Genomic DNA, 16813 nt, shown 5'->3' with positions numbered 1-16813 from the left:
ATTTTATTTCCTTTGAGGTGGCCACAGATTTATCATTTTCAGCTGCCTCTTCCCAGATGTTCTCAGTTGTTTTCCATACACGACGGGAAATGACTTCTCCCTGGCGATTTGGCCAATTAATCAAGCCGTGGCAGCATTAACACAGAGCCTTCTGGAATCCTATTTGAGATACTTTGGGGACTTGGAAAGAGATTCCCCCTGGGATTATTTCCCACCAAATGTGATACCCCCCAAACATGGCTTAATTCATGCTGTCAACATTCAAATAAATATTTTCTCTGAGATACTTTAGCTCACTAATAGTTAGTGTCTCTCATTAGGGTCAGAAAAACTTGGAGACCCTCTGAAAAGGTGAAAAAGATCATTTAGTTGAGCATCGTGTAGCAATATAATTGAACCAATTACATTATTTTAGTGGTAAGAATAATAATAAAAACACTTGAGGAAAAATATTGTAAATTTCTTGAACAGGGTATCATCGGAACTTTCATTTCCTTTCTCGCTTCCTAACCGTAAAAATCAAAGATAGGGGTGCAGATTTATTAAGTTTTTGATAGAAGTGTTTTAGAATGATTAAACTATTTCTGAAAATTGCCGAGTTTGAATGTAGATTTTTACTGATCGCTTTCTGGGCGAAGTGTTATTATGTTCTGTGAAGCAGACAGTGTGCTTTTATTGTCTCTGTTTTGTAAACAAACCAGTTATAAAGTTTGTCCTCTTATATGATGAGTGAAGGACATAGGATCCAATTCAAATTTTAAGTGTTCTAATTACAAATCCTGTACTGGTTTGCAGCGGCATCCATGTAGCTTTTTGGATATAAAAAAATCTGTGAAGGTAGAGAGTTTTCCCTTTCTGCATGAGAATTTAAAACTTGGGTGTTTTTTTTTTTTTTTGAGGTGGGGGGTGTGCCTTTTTCTGGAAACCTGATAAAAGTTTCCGTAAACTGTCTTTGTGTGGTGATTCAATTATTTTGACTGGCAAATTGCATCTGGGCTTGGACAGCTGTGAACGTCTAGCCCGGTGGTGGTTCAGGAGAGGCACTGGCTGACTGGGGCGGGGCAGGGGCTTGTGCACCGGGGGGCACTGGCGGGCAGCCCCCGTGAGTCTTCTTCCCTGCACCTGAGCTGTCGTCTGGGGGACCCATGAGAAGAGACCCCGGGCAGCTTTGGGGAGACTCAGCGTGTTCAAAAGTTTTTTTCAGTTTTCACACTTGATTTTTTTGTTTGGCTGGGCATATTTTTCTGCATTGAAAATTAATTTTTTCCTTGATGTAGAAGGTATGACTCTCTTATCTTGTAGAATTTAATGCTACTATTCAGAAGACATTGTTACCGCAGAACAGTTGCTCACGATGTTCCTAGTTTTAGTTTGCTAGTGAACATATGGATGCTACCACTTGGCGATGCTCTGATTAAACAGTTCTTGGGAGGCAGTTCTCATGGTTCTGCGGCATTTTTGTGCATTTTGAGAACAAAGGCCTTTGTTCTGGGCTCTCCGTTCAGCGGTGGGTGTGCAGCAGCCTTGGCAGGATGGTGTCTCCCTCCAGAGCAGTGAGGGACCTGCTGGCTGACTGTCTACAAGACTTGAGGTCCCTGCACCCCAGGTTCCTGGTGTGGGCTGGTGTTGCCTGGGCCTCTTCACGTCCCCTGTGGGGGTTTTAGCTTAGGAATCAGTGCACGAAAGGGCGGTGCTCTGGCCAGTGCTGCTGCTGTCCTGAACTGTCCCAAGTCTCTGACCCAGGAGTCTTCCTTCCGCCCCTCATGGAAAACATCACTTTGGGGGTTCTTGTTACCCTCTAAGAGTGAATCTGAGGCAGGTTCAGGACGCTGGTTAACTTTTGAAATACATTACTTGCTTCTGCTTAGAAGAGATAGATGACTGCGAGGTGCAGGGTGGGCACTCTGGACGCAGGACCATCAGTCTTCAGGAGCTGGGCCCGTGTGCTGCGCCACCACCGAGGACACACAAAGCCTGTCTGAACCCACAGGAAAACTGGGCGCCTTAGATTCCCAGTAGGAAGGTCAGTTGGGAATCAGCAGCTGCTCTGCTTTGCCTTCCTGCTGCTTCGATAATTTAAAATACAGTTTGATGTTGTGTGTGGAACCTGTACCCTTTGCTTATCACTTTTTGGATTGATGTCTCTGTTGATGCCATATACGTTTCTACTATGAATCTGTCAAATACATGGTTAAAAATATAAAATTTTTCTCTAACGGTGGACTGTTGTGTTGGTAGTTTAGTAAGTTCGCATGTGAACTCACTGTTATCAAATTTATACAGTAGGAGTGGTAAACCTAACAAGCTGTGTGTGTACATAAATCATACATATGAACTTCCAAGATATAGATTAACTAAATTTTATTTAGTTGTATTTGGAAACATATTACCCCAGAGATTCCTGGGGTGATTTTGTTTCCATTCACAAAATATTTGTGGGGTACCTGCTAGGCACCAGGTACCGAGCTGACACACACGTGAGCCTCTTTGCCACTGTCTCTGGAGATTCTGAGGCTTTTCTGCATATTCTCATTAGATTCCCAAGACCATTGATATCATCAGGCATTCAAATGATCCTGCAAAGCCAGCTTTACTAGTGAAAAGACAGTAGCCAGGACTGTAAGGTCAGGCATACTCTTGGGTGATATTTCAGTGACTTTTGTGAACCATCCCGTCTGTTCCACATGCGCCTTTTGAAGCACCAGCATGCCTACCTGATTTCTGTAAAATGCTGGAATATAATTTTACAAAACACTGGCATTCTACGAGGAAGAGTGCAGTCGGGGCGGTGGGGGCAGGTGCTGTGTTGCTCTTTGTTGCCTTCCCTCTGCTCTGCCCTTTGTGTCAGAGTAGACAGAAGGGGTCTTCACGGCTGAGATCTCAGTGCCTTTACCTCTAAATGGTCAGTCGACTGGTTTAGGGTAACTTTGTGTGAAATTTCACAGGAGGAAGTATTTAAGCCTAGGACTGTACTAACTCATGCTCATTTTGACAAGCTGTGTTTCTAGGAACTGGGGACTGAAGATTTTGCTGCTCCTTAAGGTTTCTAATGGTCACGCCTGTTTGGATTCATAAAAATGTTAAACACGCATCCGTAGTAGTGTGCGTCTGTTAACATGTTACAACATTGTGGTCACTTCCTAAAACGTTCATCAAAAAGAGAAATAAAAATGATAGGCTAAGAAGGTTGACCTAAGTACCAGTTCTAATGTTTTCTTTCCTTACTGCATTGGCATCTTGTTCACCCCGGGAGGCACCAGCTCGGGAGACTGTTGCTTTAAACCTGCAGTTTTTCCCATGCGCTCACCCTCCGTCTCATGCAAGCTTGTTCCCGCGGGGGAGAGACCTAGTTAACATGGCCTTGACCCTGCTAGGCTCCAGTTTTACCCAGTCTCCTTCCCTTCACGTCGGAGAGTGAGACCTGACCCAGCGCGTGTTCTCTTTGTGTTGTGCCATCTCCAGGATGAGGACGGGGCGGAGGAGGACAGCAGCCGTGTGGAGCCTGTGGGACATGCTGACACCGGCGTGGAGAACACACCCAGCTTTTCTCTGGAGTAAGTCCTTATGGTTCCAACTAACTCTGTCACATCCCGGTAGCTTCCCTGATGCCAGCAAATATTCCGGAAGCGCATGGCATGCAGAATGTTTGTGCTTAGTGAAAATGTGCCTTGGTTGCTTCCCAAAGAGCATCCTCCATCTCCTGAGTTAATGATCTCTGAGTAGGTAAGAGCCGCAGCATGGAAGTCCACACGCATCTGCCGTGAGCTTCATGCCTTGACAGATATTATTAAATTACAGCACAAAATAGTATTTGATTGAAAATGTTTGTCATGTTCACAGCACTCTAACTATTTTCATATTGCTTTTGTATGTCAGTATTTTGGTCTTTCATTTGTTCTTCAACTTTGTGAAATTATAGACATACTCTACTTAAAAAATCTAGTTGGATCAGGTAGGCATTAGTCAGTATATTTTTTTTGGTTTGGAGAAATAGAATCTCAAGATCTTTGCTGAAAAATTAGAGGTTAGGGAACTTGAACGTGATTTTTAAGTATGAGAGGTCAAAGAAAGGCTTCCATATATTATCACAGCTTTACACTTATCTTAAATAGTGGCATGTTTGCATGGGAGGTGTTCTCAGAACTTTGTCAAAGTTACCTTAGAGCAGGGAGGGCAGTCATTCTAAATTTTTTTGACTTTGGGTAAAAGTTTGGGGTCCAGATGTTAATATTTAAACTCTTAATTCTATCGTCTCTTGGTCTTCAAGGGAGTGCTCTGAGAACTTTGTCAGGTAAACAGGCTCCTGAATCAGGTTATGTTTGGCATCCAGCTGCCAACACTCTGAAGAATTTACATTTAAGAAATGCTTGCCCCGTCATGGTTCTTATTAGAAAGAATGTGAAATAAAATTAATATATTAAAGTTACCATGCTATTCTGAGTTGACAAACCAGTCATTAAATAGATGTTCAGATGATATTAAATAAAGTATCTAAATTTGGATTTTATGAAATCCTCTGAAAATAAATAAAAATTAAATAGCCATTTAAATAATACAATTTTAGTAAATGTTTTGGCAATGTGACAGAATTTTAATTTTGTCCTAGTGTAAGTGATTAAATCTATACATACATTTTCAAATTTGTTATGACTTGTTTGCTATTCTTGTCTTTAATTTTCGTTAGTCTTTGTTTTACACAGTCAGAGCACTCATGCTGTGTAGGAATACCCCAGGTTTTACTTAAGAACTACAGTTGAAGCACTGGCATTTTCCATTGTATGAAAACTGTACCATGACCTTTATCAAGTCCACTGATAATCACTTCACAGTTGTCCAGGTTGCTTCACCTAGACATGTAATTGAAATAATGTTTCCAAACACTGATTTGTAGGTAAGTACTGCTCAGACTTCTGTGTAGTCCTCACACACACAGAAATATCTGCAAAGAAAGTGGAATCTCTTCTAGGTGGTTTAGAAAACATACACTCTCCAACTTACTCCCACCTTTATTACGACTCAGCTGACTGTGCTAATGTTAAAGCACTGTTCTTATGGGGCAGAAGTGATTTTGTGTCACTTCCCATCAGCAGCTTCATGGCTGGGGCTCCACCGCCAGCACCCTCGGGGTGATCACTGGATTGTCAGTGGGCGTCCTGGGTGCTGCGGCGCCCGACGTGCAGGGAGCACGCTCACGGCAGGGGGGACCGTGGGGCAGTGGACGTGAGGCTGGCTGCATCCCATCTGACTGTCATCTCCAGGGGCAGAGCTTTGACCCAGTTGGCTCATTGGAGGGTCAAGGATGTGACCTGTGTGGGACACTGTGTAGAAGTGTCACACAGCCGGGACAGCCGAATCTCCCCTTCCCTGGCTAGGATGTTGGGATGGGAGTTTTCAGTGGATGCCCAGAGGTTTGGGCTGCACACAAGAGGGTGGTCCGAGAGCCTCGGTTCTCAGTCATTTTAATGTAGCATTTCTGCTGATTGCTCCCCCATGCCGTCAGACTAGCGTGCAGGTACGTAGTGCTCAGTGTGCCCGCATCACCACGCTCCCCTCCAGACGCGTCTGTGTGTGTGTGTTGTGTGTGTGTGTGCGCCCGCTGGCATGTCCCCGTGTCCTGTCTCGTCTGCTGTGTGTCTGTGCCGTTGCGGTCTGTGTGTGGCGTGGCTGCGGTTTGGGTTTGTTTCATCTTCATGCTCCTCATTCATCGTTGTCTCACAGTGACATGGTACAGCTGGTGCACGTCCCCAACGATGGAGGGCCCCTGGGGATCCATGTGGTGCCTTTCAGTGCTCGCGGCGGCAGGTAACGTATCACGCAGGTTTTTCATTGAATCGTAACGTGGAGTGTTTGATCTTCGTTTGTGCTTGGCTATCGGGTGGTGTCACTTTAGCATGTGCTACATAGAAACATCTCCATCTGGGGACTCCTGCTCCTTCATCCTCATGGATATACCATAATCCAGAAAGCACTTATGAAGATGAAGAAATACGGCCTTTAAATTATCCTAATAATTTTATCGTTCACCCCATCCATGCAAACATTTCACTTCTTTGCAAATTGGCGATGAAAGTCAGGACTCCAGCCCGACGGGCAAAGTTAAGGGAGGCTTCAAGCAATTTCCTGAAAACATTAATTCAGTAAGAATTATCCTGATAACTTAGGTAATGATTCACTTTAAATTTGTTTTAAATGTTGATTCGTCCTTTAATTTTGTACTGTTTCTTTGATGATGGTTGAAATGTTGACAAGTTACATAAGCTACGGATTTATTCCCCACCTTGTGGCTCATAACCCCTGTTCAACCTGCACACTTGGAAGTCCAAACGCTGTGACTTCTTTATAGAACGTGGATCCTTCAAAACACCCGATGTTAAAGGAGCTTCTTTGATTCTGCTGCTTTTTTTTCTGTGAGAGAATTATTGTTTTTCTAAATAGATATTTAAATACTCTGAACTGATTCTGCAGCTAACGGTTGAGGAGCGCCCACCATCCACATGTGAAATGTTGCCTCCTTCTAGGGGAGGGGGAAGGAGGATGGGGGATGGGACCCACCCGCCCCTCCCCCAGCCGCTCCTTTCACCCATTTGATGAGGCCCCAGTGAGACACATGTATGAACTATTCAGCCTCTAATTTGAACCACTTCTTTTATTGTTACACTTTCATCTGTTTACCTTTTTGGGGGGAGGTAGTTAGATTTGTTTGTTTCTTTTTCTTTCCTGCTCTGGGGATTGAACCCAGGACCTCGTGTATCCTAAGCAGGCACTCAGCTACTGAGCTATACCCTCCGCCTTCTGTTTACCATTTGTTTTAACTTCCTTTACCCCCGGAGAAGGAAGAGGGGTAGCTGGACAGTAGCCTCAGGCCAGTGGATGAGAACCCAGAACAGTTTCCACTCTTGCCAGGGATTTCAAGCATCTTGTGTGTTGTGAGGGACAGATGGGGCCCCAGCGACAAACCTGTGATTAAATTTTCTATTTAATTTTTAAAGTAAGTATTTCAACAGTTGTACCCCCTTCCTGGTACATGTCCTGACCGTGTGAATCCAGGTCTCCTCTCTTTGATAAAGAGCTTTCTGGAAGGTCTGGAGGCTGAAACCTGGCTTATCAAGCTGAATACGGGGCTCAGATGGCGGCCTTACACAACCAGGTGTGAGATCCACCTGGAACTTGGGGGGATGATATTCAGAATTGTGATTGCTTTCACGTTTCTCCTTCTTCTGTGCTTTTTACTATTTTTTTCAACCTGGAGAAGCATTGAAATTTCTTCAAAGAACTTTCAGCTGAAGAAACTTAGTTGCATTCAAAGTGGCCCTTGCCTTTTAATCCTTTAAAAATGATAGTTTTAAATGATTGCAGAAGTTAAGTCTTTTTCCCATTTATTTCATGAGGAGAAAAATAAGAGAGGAACAGGATGCGTGGATTACACCTTCTCAGCGTTAATGTGCCTTGAGCTGCGTGTGGACGGGACTCAGCACCTATGAGACTCTGTTGTGTGTGGCGCCAGCTTTGAACCAGTGTTTCAGTTACAAACATGTTATTTTCTGTCCTGTATTACACAGTTCCCGCCTCGGTGGGAAAGGATGTTAGGATAAAATAGATAAAAAGCCTAAAGCAAAAAAGACAGTAAGGCAGAAAAATAAATCTACTGTGAGTTGGTTGAGTGGAAGGTGTCGCACAAAATCTAGGATGTAATGGTCACCACAGGGTTTAGTTTTGATACACGGGCCGCGGGCAGGCAGACAGGTACCCTGTCAGAGCTGCGAGTTGTTTTAGAGCTGACTCACGTTTAATCCCTGCTGATCTGGCAAGTAATGAAGGAAATCTTGTATAGCTTTCCAGTACGAGGGACAGAGAGATTAAGAAAGTAAGGTTCTGGCTAAACCCTTTTCAGGCATCACCAGTTCTCAAGCTGGGAAGCAGAGCAGAGTTTTTCCCCCACCCTCTGTTTGCATCTTTGAGCTTCCGCTCGGCCTGTATCGTCACGGACCTTCAGAGAGAGGCTGACGGCGGAGAGGAGCCAGGGGGGCTGTTCGAGGATCTCAGACGCCCGTGACCTGGGCTCAGAAACGCTTCCAAGTGGGCTCTTCCCAGTCCGTGGGAAACCTTCTCAAGTGTCTCCTGTGTGACGGGTCCCATGTGTGGTGTTAGATGACCAGGACGAACAGGATGGAGCCTCTCTCCAGGGATTCACAGTTGAGCTGGAGTGTGAGCTGGAAGTCACACAGTTGTAGTTATGTAACAAATGCCCACAAGGTCGTACCACAGGTGCTCCGTGAGCCGACGGGGGAGGAGTCGTCCGAATCAGGTAGCTGACACTGGCTTGTCAGGCAGGCTGATTTTGGATGTGATGACGGCACATCCAGGAGGCTATCCCAGCCCCACGGTGGCTGCAGCAGCAGGTTAGGTGATGCGCTGAGCCGAAGGGAAGAGGTTAAATGGAACTCGTGAAGCACTTGCATGCAGACCTAGTGGGAACACGGGAATGCAGATTCATGGCACGTAAGCTGAAATTTCCAAGAATAAATTTCTTCGTACAAAATTCCAATCACACTTGGGCCAGCTCAGTTTTGGAGATAAAACTAATTGAATAACACTTACTGAAAACTTACTTTTATAAAAGTGACACATACACGTGAGTGTTGCTTTCCAATTTCAATTTCAAAGTCAGAGAGTGTAAGGAACGAGGCAGAATAGGGGTCACACGTCGCCGAGAGAAGGCACACACAGCAGAACATCTCGGATAGCAAGTATAACTCCAGAAAATAGGAAGAGTGTGCAGTCAATGTTAGAGAAACTCACAAAGCCACTTGGGTGTTAGGCATTACTACGGCCCGAGGTGTAAGGATGTTCTTTGAATAAAGACCTGCCGGGGCCAACTTCAAAAGGCTGTTTTCTGGAGGAGGTCGGATGTCATTCCTTGACTGGGGGCGGCGGCTACAGCTGGCTTGTGCCTGCCCGTCCCCACCCGCTACCCGGGACCCCGAACCTGCAGGCAGACTGACGCTGGGGAGACCTGCTCTGTCCCCTCGGTGCTGCCCCTTGTTGGCTTCCTCTTGTATTTTATTCAAAAATAAAGGTAACTGACCCCCATCCAGACCTCCTCATCCAGTTTCATTACCTTGAAATCAGTTTTCACTTCACACGTATAATTTCATTTCCTCCCGATTTAAATGTCAAACATGACCTTATTTAAGTCACGAGGGCGGCGACTTGAGGAAGGCTGTGCCGAGTGACTGCCGCTTCCTCTGGCAGAAAAGCCACGTCTCATCGTATACACTCTGCACACCTCCAGGACCTGGCCCGTCGGGGCTACTCGGCAGAGCTCGCGGGGCGGTGCTGTCCCAGACGTCAGACGGTCAGGACGCACGCAGGCGTGGTGTTGTGAGTTTTCCTGGGCCTGTCCGGTCACACGGGAGTCTGGTTGGGAGACAGTGTGAAGGACTTGGAGGCAACATGCAGAAGTCTGTCCTGAAGTGGGGGCTGAGCTCACGCAATTATAAGATTTCATATTTAATTTTCACCAACTTAAGGTCTAATTGAGAAGTGTGTCTGTAAAAAGACCCCTGCTGTGTGTCCGCGGCTCTGTAACTGTGCCATGGGGCTCAGACGGGGCAGGGCCATTGACTCTTGGATGCCTTGCAGCAGTGGAGCTTGATCTGTTTCTTAAAGGAAACACCGGACTTACGCTGCCGATGCTCTGAAAAGACACTCTTTCCAACATAGATCATGCAAGGAAGACGCTATGTACGAGGGTGAGGAATAATGTCAGAGATTTGAAAGAGTGTACTGGACGGTATCACAGGAGAGACCGTTAGGAAGGACGGTGTGAGTGGCCCGTGAGACTTCATTCAGTAAACAGAGAAGCTGTCGAAGGTTTTTGAGAATACCATACTCTTGTTCTTCTGCTGGAAGCCCGCGGTCTCACCTGCAGTCCATGTCCTTACCCTTCCCCCGGGGATGCACGTATGGCTGAGCGTGTTATTCTCGGTCAAGCGCAGCTGTTCCCCCTTGGTCTTCTCCGTAGTGGTCGTTCCCCACTCACCTCCATGCTGCTTCATTCTTAGCCCCGTGGCTCTTGGCATTCCCATTTTTTGTCTTATGCAAGTAAGAGTTGTATGTTTGTTTATTTCATTAAGCAAGTTTTTGTTTTTTTTTTAAGACTCTGTACTAGGCACCATCCTTGGTTCTGGGCGAACTCTCTGCAAAGAGTCAGACGTTCAGTATTTTTGGCACGGTGGGCCACCAAGCATCTGTTGCAAGGGTTCATTTCTGTCATTGTGGCGTGAAAGCAGCCCCAGACCATGTGTCACGAGATGAGCGTGGCCGTGTTCCCGTCAAGTTCATTTGCATAAACGGGGGTCAGGTCGAATTCTGGCTCAGGGGCTGTAGTTTGCCAGTCCTGCTCCCGAGAACCAGACAGAAGTGCCTGCTATCCTGGGGTTTACACCCTCGTGTTTTTCATATCTAAAATTCCTTCTCTTCTGTTCCCTATTCATATTGTTTGGGGTGAGGGGCAAGAGCCCAAAACTTCAGTTCCACTTACTGGCTGATAAGAAAGCCTCTTTGTTGTAACTGTACATTCTTTCCCACCAACACACACCACTCATTCTAACCAGTTCCCTGGAGGAAGGGAAATAGAAAACAACCACATTTTTTGACATGGTCTCGTTAGTAACAAGACCCACAGAACTCCTCTTCCCGATGTCCATCGTCAATCATGGGACCTGAGGACAAATGTAAAGTCTTTAGTTAGGAAAACCGCCCATGGTGAGAAGGTGTGTGTGGGAGGTGGGGGGGAGGTCTCCGTGTCTTTCAAGCTTTCTGCTCCTGGCTGGTGCTGGTAGCTCCACCTTCACCCCGAGGGAAGGGACACTCCTTTGACTTTGTACGGTTATAGAACATATACATACTTATAAAATACATGTAAAATATAATTACGAGCTGCTTGGCAGTGGCAGCTAATGAGAATGATATTTTGTCTTCCTACAACGTCCCTTTAAAATTCCCTCCAAATGCTTGATGCGCTGGCTGTCTTGGCAGGTGCCCGCTAGTCTGTGTACTAGTGGAAAAGCATCTCTTCTGTCATGCATGCGAGATGAGAATTTGCTCTTATATCCTGAACTTGAGAATCCCAGTACACACATATTTAGTGAGTTGGGCATATTTGTTAAATGAGGAATTGCAATCAATTTGAATTTCTTGGAAACAGCTCAGGTGCTAGGAGCTTTACTTGAGGCTTGTAGATTTCAGTTCCCTGTAGAATTTTAAAGTTGAGTAGTCACTTACAAAGGAACAAATACGCTCTTGACCTCTGAGTTCTCAATTTTATTTTTATTATTTTCCAAAAAAAAAAAAGCGACAGTTTAACTTTATCTACTGAATCTGTAGCCTTTTGTCTGGAAGTGTTCAGCTCTGCATTCTCAGCCACAGATTTGTTCTGTTCTAAAAGCAGGACGTAATAAATGCATTTGTTTTAGAGAGAAAAGTTGTATTTGCATTTAGGTAAATCTTGCTTTCTTTAAATGTAACTGTATGATGCCTATCATTTCTGCCCTAATCTAAAAGAATTCTCTACTTTTTTTTTGCCATTTTTGGTCCACTTGATCTTATCCAATAAAGATTTTTTAAAAAAATCAAGATTTTATATTAACTTGGAATCCTGGCTGTGGTTCTAGGGCTGGAAGGTGGGTTCTGGCCAGCCCTCCACTCGGGGCTCAGCGAGGGGCGAGGGTCTTGCTGGTGGGACCCCATTCCACTCGCTTCTGCTCTGCTTTCCCCGCAGTCGTGGTGTTTAGACGGTGTCAGCTTTTATTAAGATGAATTATGATCATTTCCATACAGCTGGGTGGCAGTTGTGGGAGTTTACATTATCAAAGCAAAACTCAGACTTGCTCAGCCAATTTAGATGTCAATGAAACATTTGTTACTTATTTTCAGTTTTATCATTGGTTGTAATTTATACTTAGAATTGAAAATGTTAACATGTGTGACTGAGTTTGTTTTAATTAAGTGTATAATTAGGCTAATGAACCTTGTGAAAATGTAGTGGTGCAATCCTTAATATAATCTAAGCAGTTAAATTTCTAATTATGCATCAAAATCATGCAAGAGATGCCGCCTTTCAGCAGCTTGCTTTCTGTGGCTCTTCTTCTTGCCCTTTTTTTGGGGAGGGTAAGAAGCCTTGTTCTGAAGCTGTGACAGGAGGCTTAAAAGAAATGTGTGTGTATCTCCTTGTGTTTTATTTTAGGAAGATTATTCAGGAGTGAGATCTGTACATCGTGGTCATAGTAATTTCCCCCTAAGTTTTGGAAAAGTTAGCAGAAACAGAAAGAGTAGATTTGGGGATGTTTCAGGTTGACCAAGAAGAAAGCCATTTGCTCAAAAAGCATCCGTGCCAAGCTGGGCTCACATGAGACTCACGTGGCGGGGACAGAGGTGCAGGGCCAATTCCCCTGAGCCCTGGCGCCCTGTCTTGGCAGACCCGCCCTCCCTGCGGCGAGGGACCCGCCCCGGTCCTCCTCCTGTGGCTGGTCGGCCCTGCCCTCGCTGTCCCCCCAAGCAGAGCTCGCCCGGCTCCTCCTCCTGCTCCCTCTCTGCTGTTTTTGGCCAAGTGGTTTCCTCCTCTGGTGGAAAATGGTTGCCTCTAATAAGGAATCCTGGTACCAGCGGCCAGGAAGGAAGATCGGTCTCCACCCCAGCGCAGCTGCTCGCCCAGGTGCTCGGAGCTTCCTGGCCTTTGTTGACTTTCCCTGAGGAGTGTGTTCCAGGAACACAGAACCATCGGTCCGCGAGCCTTTGTTTCTTCCCAACAAATTCTAGCTGCTGGTTGAATCTGCAGAACAGGTTCCCAGAGTCTGAGTTGAGTTGTGCCGCGTGAGCTGCTGCTGCCCCGGGAGCGGGGCATGGACATGCACCTGCCCGGCCCCACACGACCCCTGGAAGGTGAGCGGGCCTGGTGTTGAAGTCCTGAAGGGGGACTCTGGATCTCAGCCTGGCTGTGTGCTGTCAGCTCGGTTTTCTTGCCTTTCGTTGGATCATCTCCCTCCTTTTGTTGTCATTTTCACTCAGTGAAGCCGATGAGGTAGTTTTGCAGATTGTACCTCTTCCCTTTTGAGTCAGTCTGTTCGTGTGGAGAGCGTGCTTCTGACAGCGTGGTCGGGTGCCTCCATGCCAGCAGGCTTCTGACTCTCCTGATTCTGTCTGTTCCATTCATTCCCTGGTCACTCGGGTCATGGGGGTGCGATGCACTTTGTCGCTCAGGGTGGCATTCTCTCCTCTCCACTCCTCCAGCCCCCCCGCCCCCTCAGTTCTCTGCTCTCTGGTGCTGAGAAAGAGGGTTCTGGGATTTTTTGCGACGACTTCAACAGCTTTGGATTCTAAAACCTCATTTAATAAGCATCCGTGCCATTTCATGAAAGCGTGATAGTGCATTGACGTATGGTTCGTAACGTTTTTACTTTATGGTAGAATTACTCATGCGTCGGGCCACATGTGAGGGCTTGTTTAGAAAGACAAGCCATTCAATAAATGAAGCATGTCACACTTTTTTACTTTGGATCATTATTCTGGAGTGATTCCCAGGGGATCATTCTTTTTTCCCCAGGGGGAGAAAAAAGTAGATTTAAGAAAAGACAAATGATTATCTAGATGAATAGAAATACAAACCAAAATATTGCTGCCACTTGTAGAATTAAATCACGGCTTTCCAAGTTGTATTATTTAAACTGTCATAAATACTGACAGGATCCTTTGGAGGCAAATTTATACGTGTGAACAAATTACTGGTACTGGTTACCTGCTGAGTGATTTCCATTAAACCTAGTCTGTCTGTCTCTCTAAAAATCTTCTGTGGTCTGTTTTAGAAGGCACAGAATATTCCAGAATACATAAAGACATCACCATGGTCAGTCACTTGAGACCACAGATTTTCCCATCCTGGGAAATCACCCGGGACCTCGCTGATTAAGGGCTACCCGGTGAACTGGGGTGACCCTTGGTGGGGCATGTCTTCCCTCAGGGACGGAGCACATAAACCTCAAAGGAGCGTGCTGGTCCGCAGAGGCAGCTCTGAGCAACAGGCGTGGCACCCAGTCTCTGTGGCTCTGCAGGGACTGCCCGTGGGTGGCCGAGTCACCTGTCCTCTCAGCTGTTGTCCCTCGTGGATGCCAAGTGGCCCGGGGTCCCCTCCTGGTTCCACTGTCAGCAGTGAGAGATTTCATTTGATTTCTCTGATTATTTTGTCCCATTCAGCAAAGTCACAGGCAAATCTTAATGATTTGATTCCTTCGATAGAGCACTTTGTTCAGGTGCCCAGGGAAGCAAACAACCAGGAGGGCAGCTCTGGCGGACAGCTGGCGGGCTTGGGGCATTTTGGTTGTCCCTTAACCCTGGCGTGGCCCATGGGAGATTCATGTCCCGCCAGGTAGGGTCTCGGGCCGCTCATGCTCATGCAGGTGTGTCAGCGTCCAGCTTCTTACCTTTGAGCTGAGAGAGTTTCTATTTATTTAGCTCCAATATGTGGTTGCAAGTAACAAGAAATGACCTACGTGGTGGTTTTTTCATCAGTCACTAAGCTCCTTAGACTCTTACACTAGTAGTTGCTCATCCTCAAATAACAACATGACAAAAGGCGATGTAAATGTTATCTCTGATTCTTACAAGGAGGTATGTTAAACTGCAAAATAACAAGCACACATGTACACACACACACACACACACACACACACACACACAAAATCAATGGACCTTTGCTTCAATTCAGTTCATTTCAGTGAAGTCCTGTATTTGGTATAAATGACACTGTCTTGAAAAAATAGGATCCGAATCTAAATCTTGCCTCACTGATTCTATTTTGCAAAAAGCTTATTATAAATTTGAGACTTGTTTGCTTCAGCTAAACTCAGTCCCCCACTCATGCAGCTGTCACTTGTCAAGACCCCATTGCTTGCTGGGGGCTGGGGCAGGTACTGCTGCTGCCCCCCGACCCCCATCTTCCTGGGGCTTCCAGCAGGGGTAGGGATGAGGGGTCCGAATGAGGAACAGTAACGGGGAGTGAGATCTGAAAGAGGAAGGCAGCTTCCTGTTGGAGCATCTTTCTCCTGCAAAGCCCGTCCAGGGAACGGAGTGTATTTCGCTGCATGGGGTACACAGGCAACTGGGAATCGTGTCTTCAGCTTTAACTTAGGCAGCACTCTAAATTCTAATTCTGTCTATGTGGGCATTTTTGTTGATCTGTAAATATTAGGATTATAAAAGAAAATGCAAGCTTTGGACACGCTCATAAAACTTTTAACGTGATTCAGAATACATGCTAACCAGCGAGGAAGTCAGGGCGTTGGCACTAAGGGAAGATCCCCCCTCCTCAGAACGCTGTCGTCATGCGTGGCGTTGGCTGGCTGTCCCGGGGTGAGAGGAGCTTCCTTCCTGTCCGCCAGGGGGTCAGCGTTCTAGGCCAGGACATTTGTGACGTTTGCTTCTTTGTTCCCTCCATCTTGGTCTCTACAAGTCCATTCAGGCTTTTGTCCCCCACTGAGGTTTGAGTGCGTGTTGAAGAGGTGAGTGGTAACTGGCGGTGCCGGCGCTTGTCACCAGCGTCCTCCAGTTTCTTCAGATGGGAATGATGGCTGGCTTTTGGGGACCTGGCTGGTTCTGAAGTTCAGAGCACGAGTCCCTTTCAGACTCAGATGCCAAGGGTGGAGACTTCTACTTTGGAAGTCTTTCCGGTTTTCCTTCTCCTGTCTACCGTGTGGTCAGGTCGGCTCCTCCTCCTTCCCTGTCCTTGCACGGAAAGACGGGGCTGCCGTCCACAGTGTCCCCGCTGGCTTAGAGCAGGACACCGCCACAGCCATCCACTACGACACACCGTCCGTACTGCAGGCCGCGGCAGGCCAGCTCTGCTCGAAGCAGTCTGAAGCAGAGAGAACCGTGCGTTTGTTCCAGAAGCGTAGCACGACCAGACCAGCCAGAGACGATCGCCCACGTGTACCGGGAGGATCCCCTCCTGCACACCACTTACACTGTCGGGGCTTTTGTGTTGGTGTTGTTTTAAAACGTATGAATAGCGCTCTAAGGCACCCCTTCGTTGGGCAGCCTTTGTAAACGTGACACCTGCATTAGAGCAGGGGGGCCTTGTGCAAATACTCCATGTGTAATGACCTGCCTTCTTACTGTTCCAGGACCCTGGGGCTGTTAGTAAAGCGACTGGAGAAAGGTGGCAAAGCTGAGCAAGAAAACCTTTTCCACGAGAATGACTGCATCGTCAGGATTAATGACGGCGACCTTCGGAACAGACGATTTGAGCAGTAAGTGTGTGCTGTGCGCTGGGGCCTCGGACCCCGCATCTGCCGTCTCGCCTTCGTGCTATGGAGGGGCGTCTCCCGCCATTATCTGGCTTTTGACAGTTTAATCAAACTGCAGGTACTCACGGCCATGAGACTTTTTCCAAATGCCCTCTGACTGATGATACAGCACTTCTTAAAATGCCACGGGCCCAGGTTAGGCCTTACGCTTGGGCCACATCCTCGCCTTTGGGAAAATTCACCGGGTTACTGTTTTTTATTAGACTTTTTACTCCCGTTTTCAACTTTTTTGCATATACTGTCTCTCAGGACAAACAGGCAGACAGAGCTCCTCGGAACCATGTTGTCCAGTCGGATTTTCCTCATCCTGGCTCCAGCCCTTACTCAGTCAAAAAGATAAAAATTGTCCAGTTCGTATAAAGCAAGGCAAGAATGAGCAGAAATGATGAGCACACAGTTTAAGACCCGAGCAGGGACCCAGATGAGACGGAACAGCTCCTCAGCTGCTTGTGGGG

The 16813-nt window shown here is 46.6% G+C and overlaps 1 protein-coding gene across 22 annotated transcripts in view; it reads left to right on the top strand.

Moving 5' to 3' along the window:
• LOC102526571 (partitioning defective 3 homolog) overlaps positions 1-16813 on the top strand; it is a 530455-nt gene that overhangs the window by 266866 nt on the left and 246776 nt on the right. For 20 of the 22 annotated variants that reach the window (XM_072955252.1, XM_072955263.1, XM_072955256.1 and 17 more), the window contains 3 exons: positions 3463-3554; positions 5719-5802; positions 16176-16301. In XM_072955252.1, coding sequence (XP_072811353.1) covers positions 3463-3554; positions 5719-5802; positions 16176-16301 — 302 coding nt within the window. The remainder of the gene's footprint in view (positions 1-3462; positions 3555-5718; positions 5803-16175; positions 16302-16813) is intronic. The other 2 variants (XM_072955255.1, XM_072955251.1) reach the window with 1 other exon arrangement.

Source organism: Vicugna pacos, chromosome 35 (assembly GCF_048564905.1).
Source record: "Vicugna pacos chromosome 35, VicPac4, whole genome shotgun sequence".
Classification (NCBI taxonomy): domain Eukaryota; kingdom Metazoa; phylum Chordata; class Mammalia; order Artiodactyla; family Camelidae; genus Vicugna; species Vicugna pacos.
This window is presented reverse-complemented; position numbering and strand designations above follow the sequence as displayed.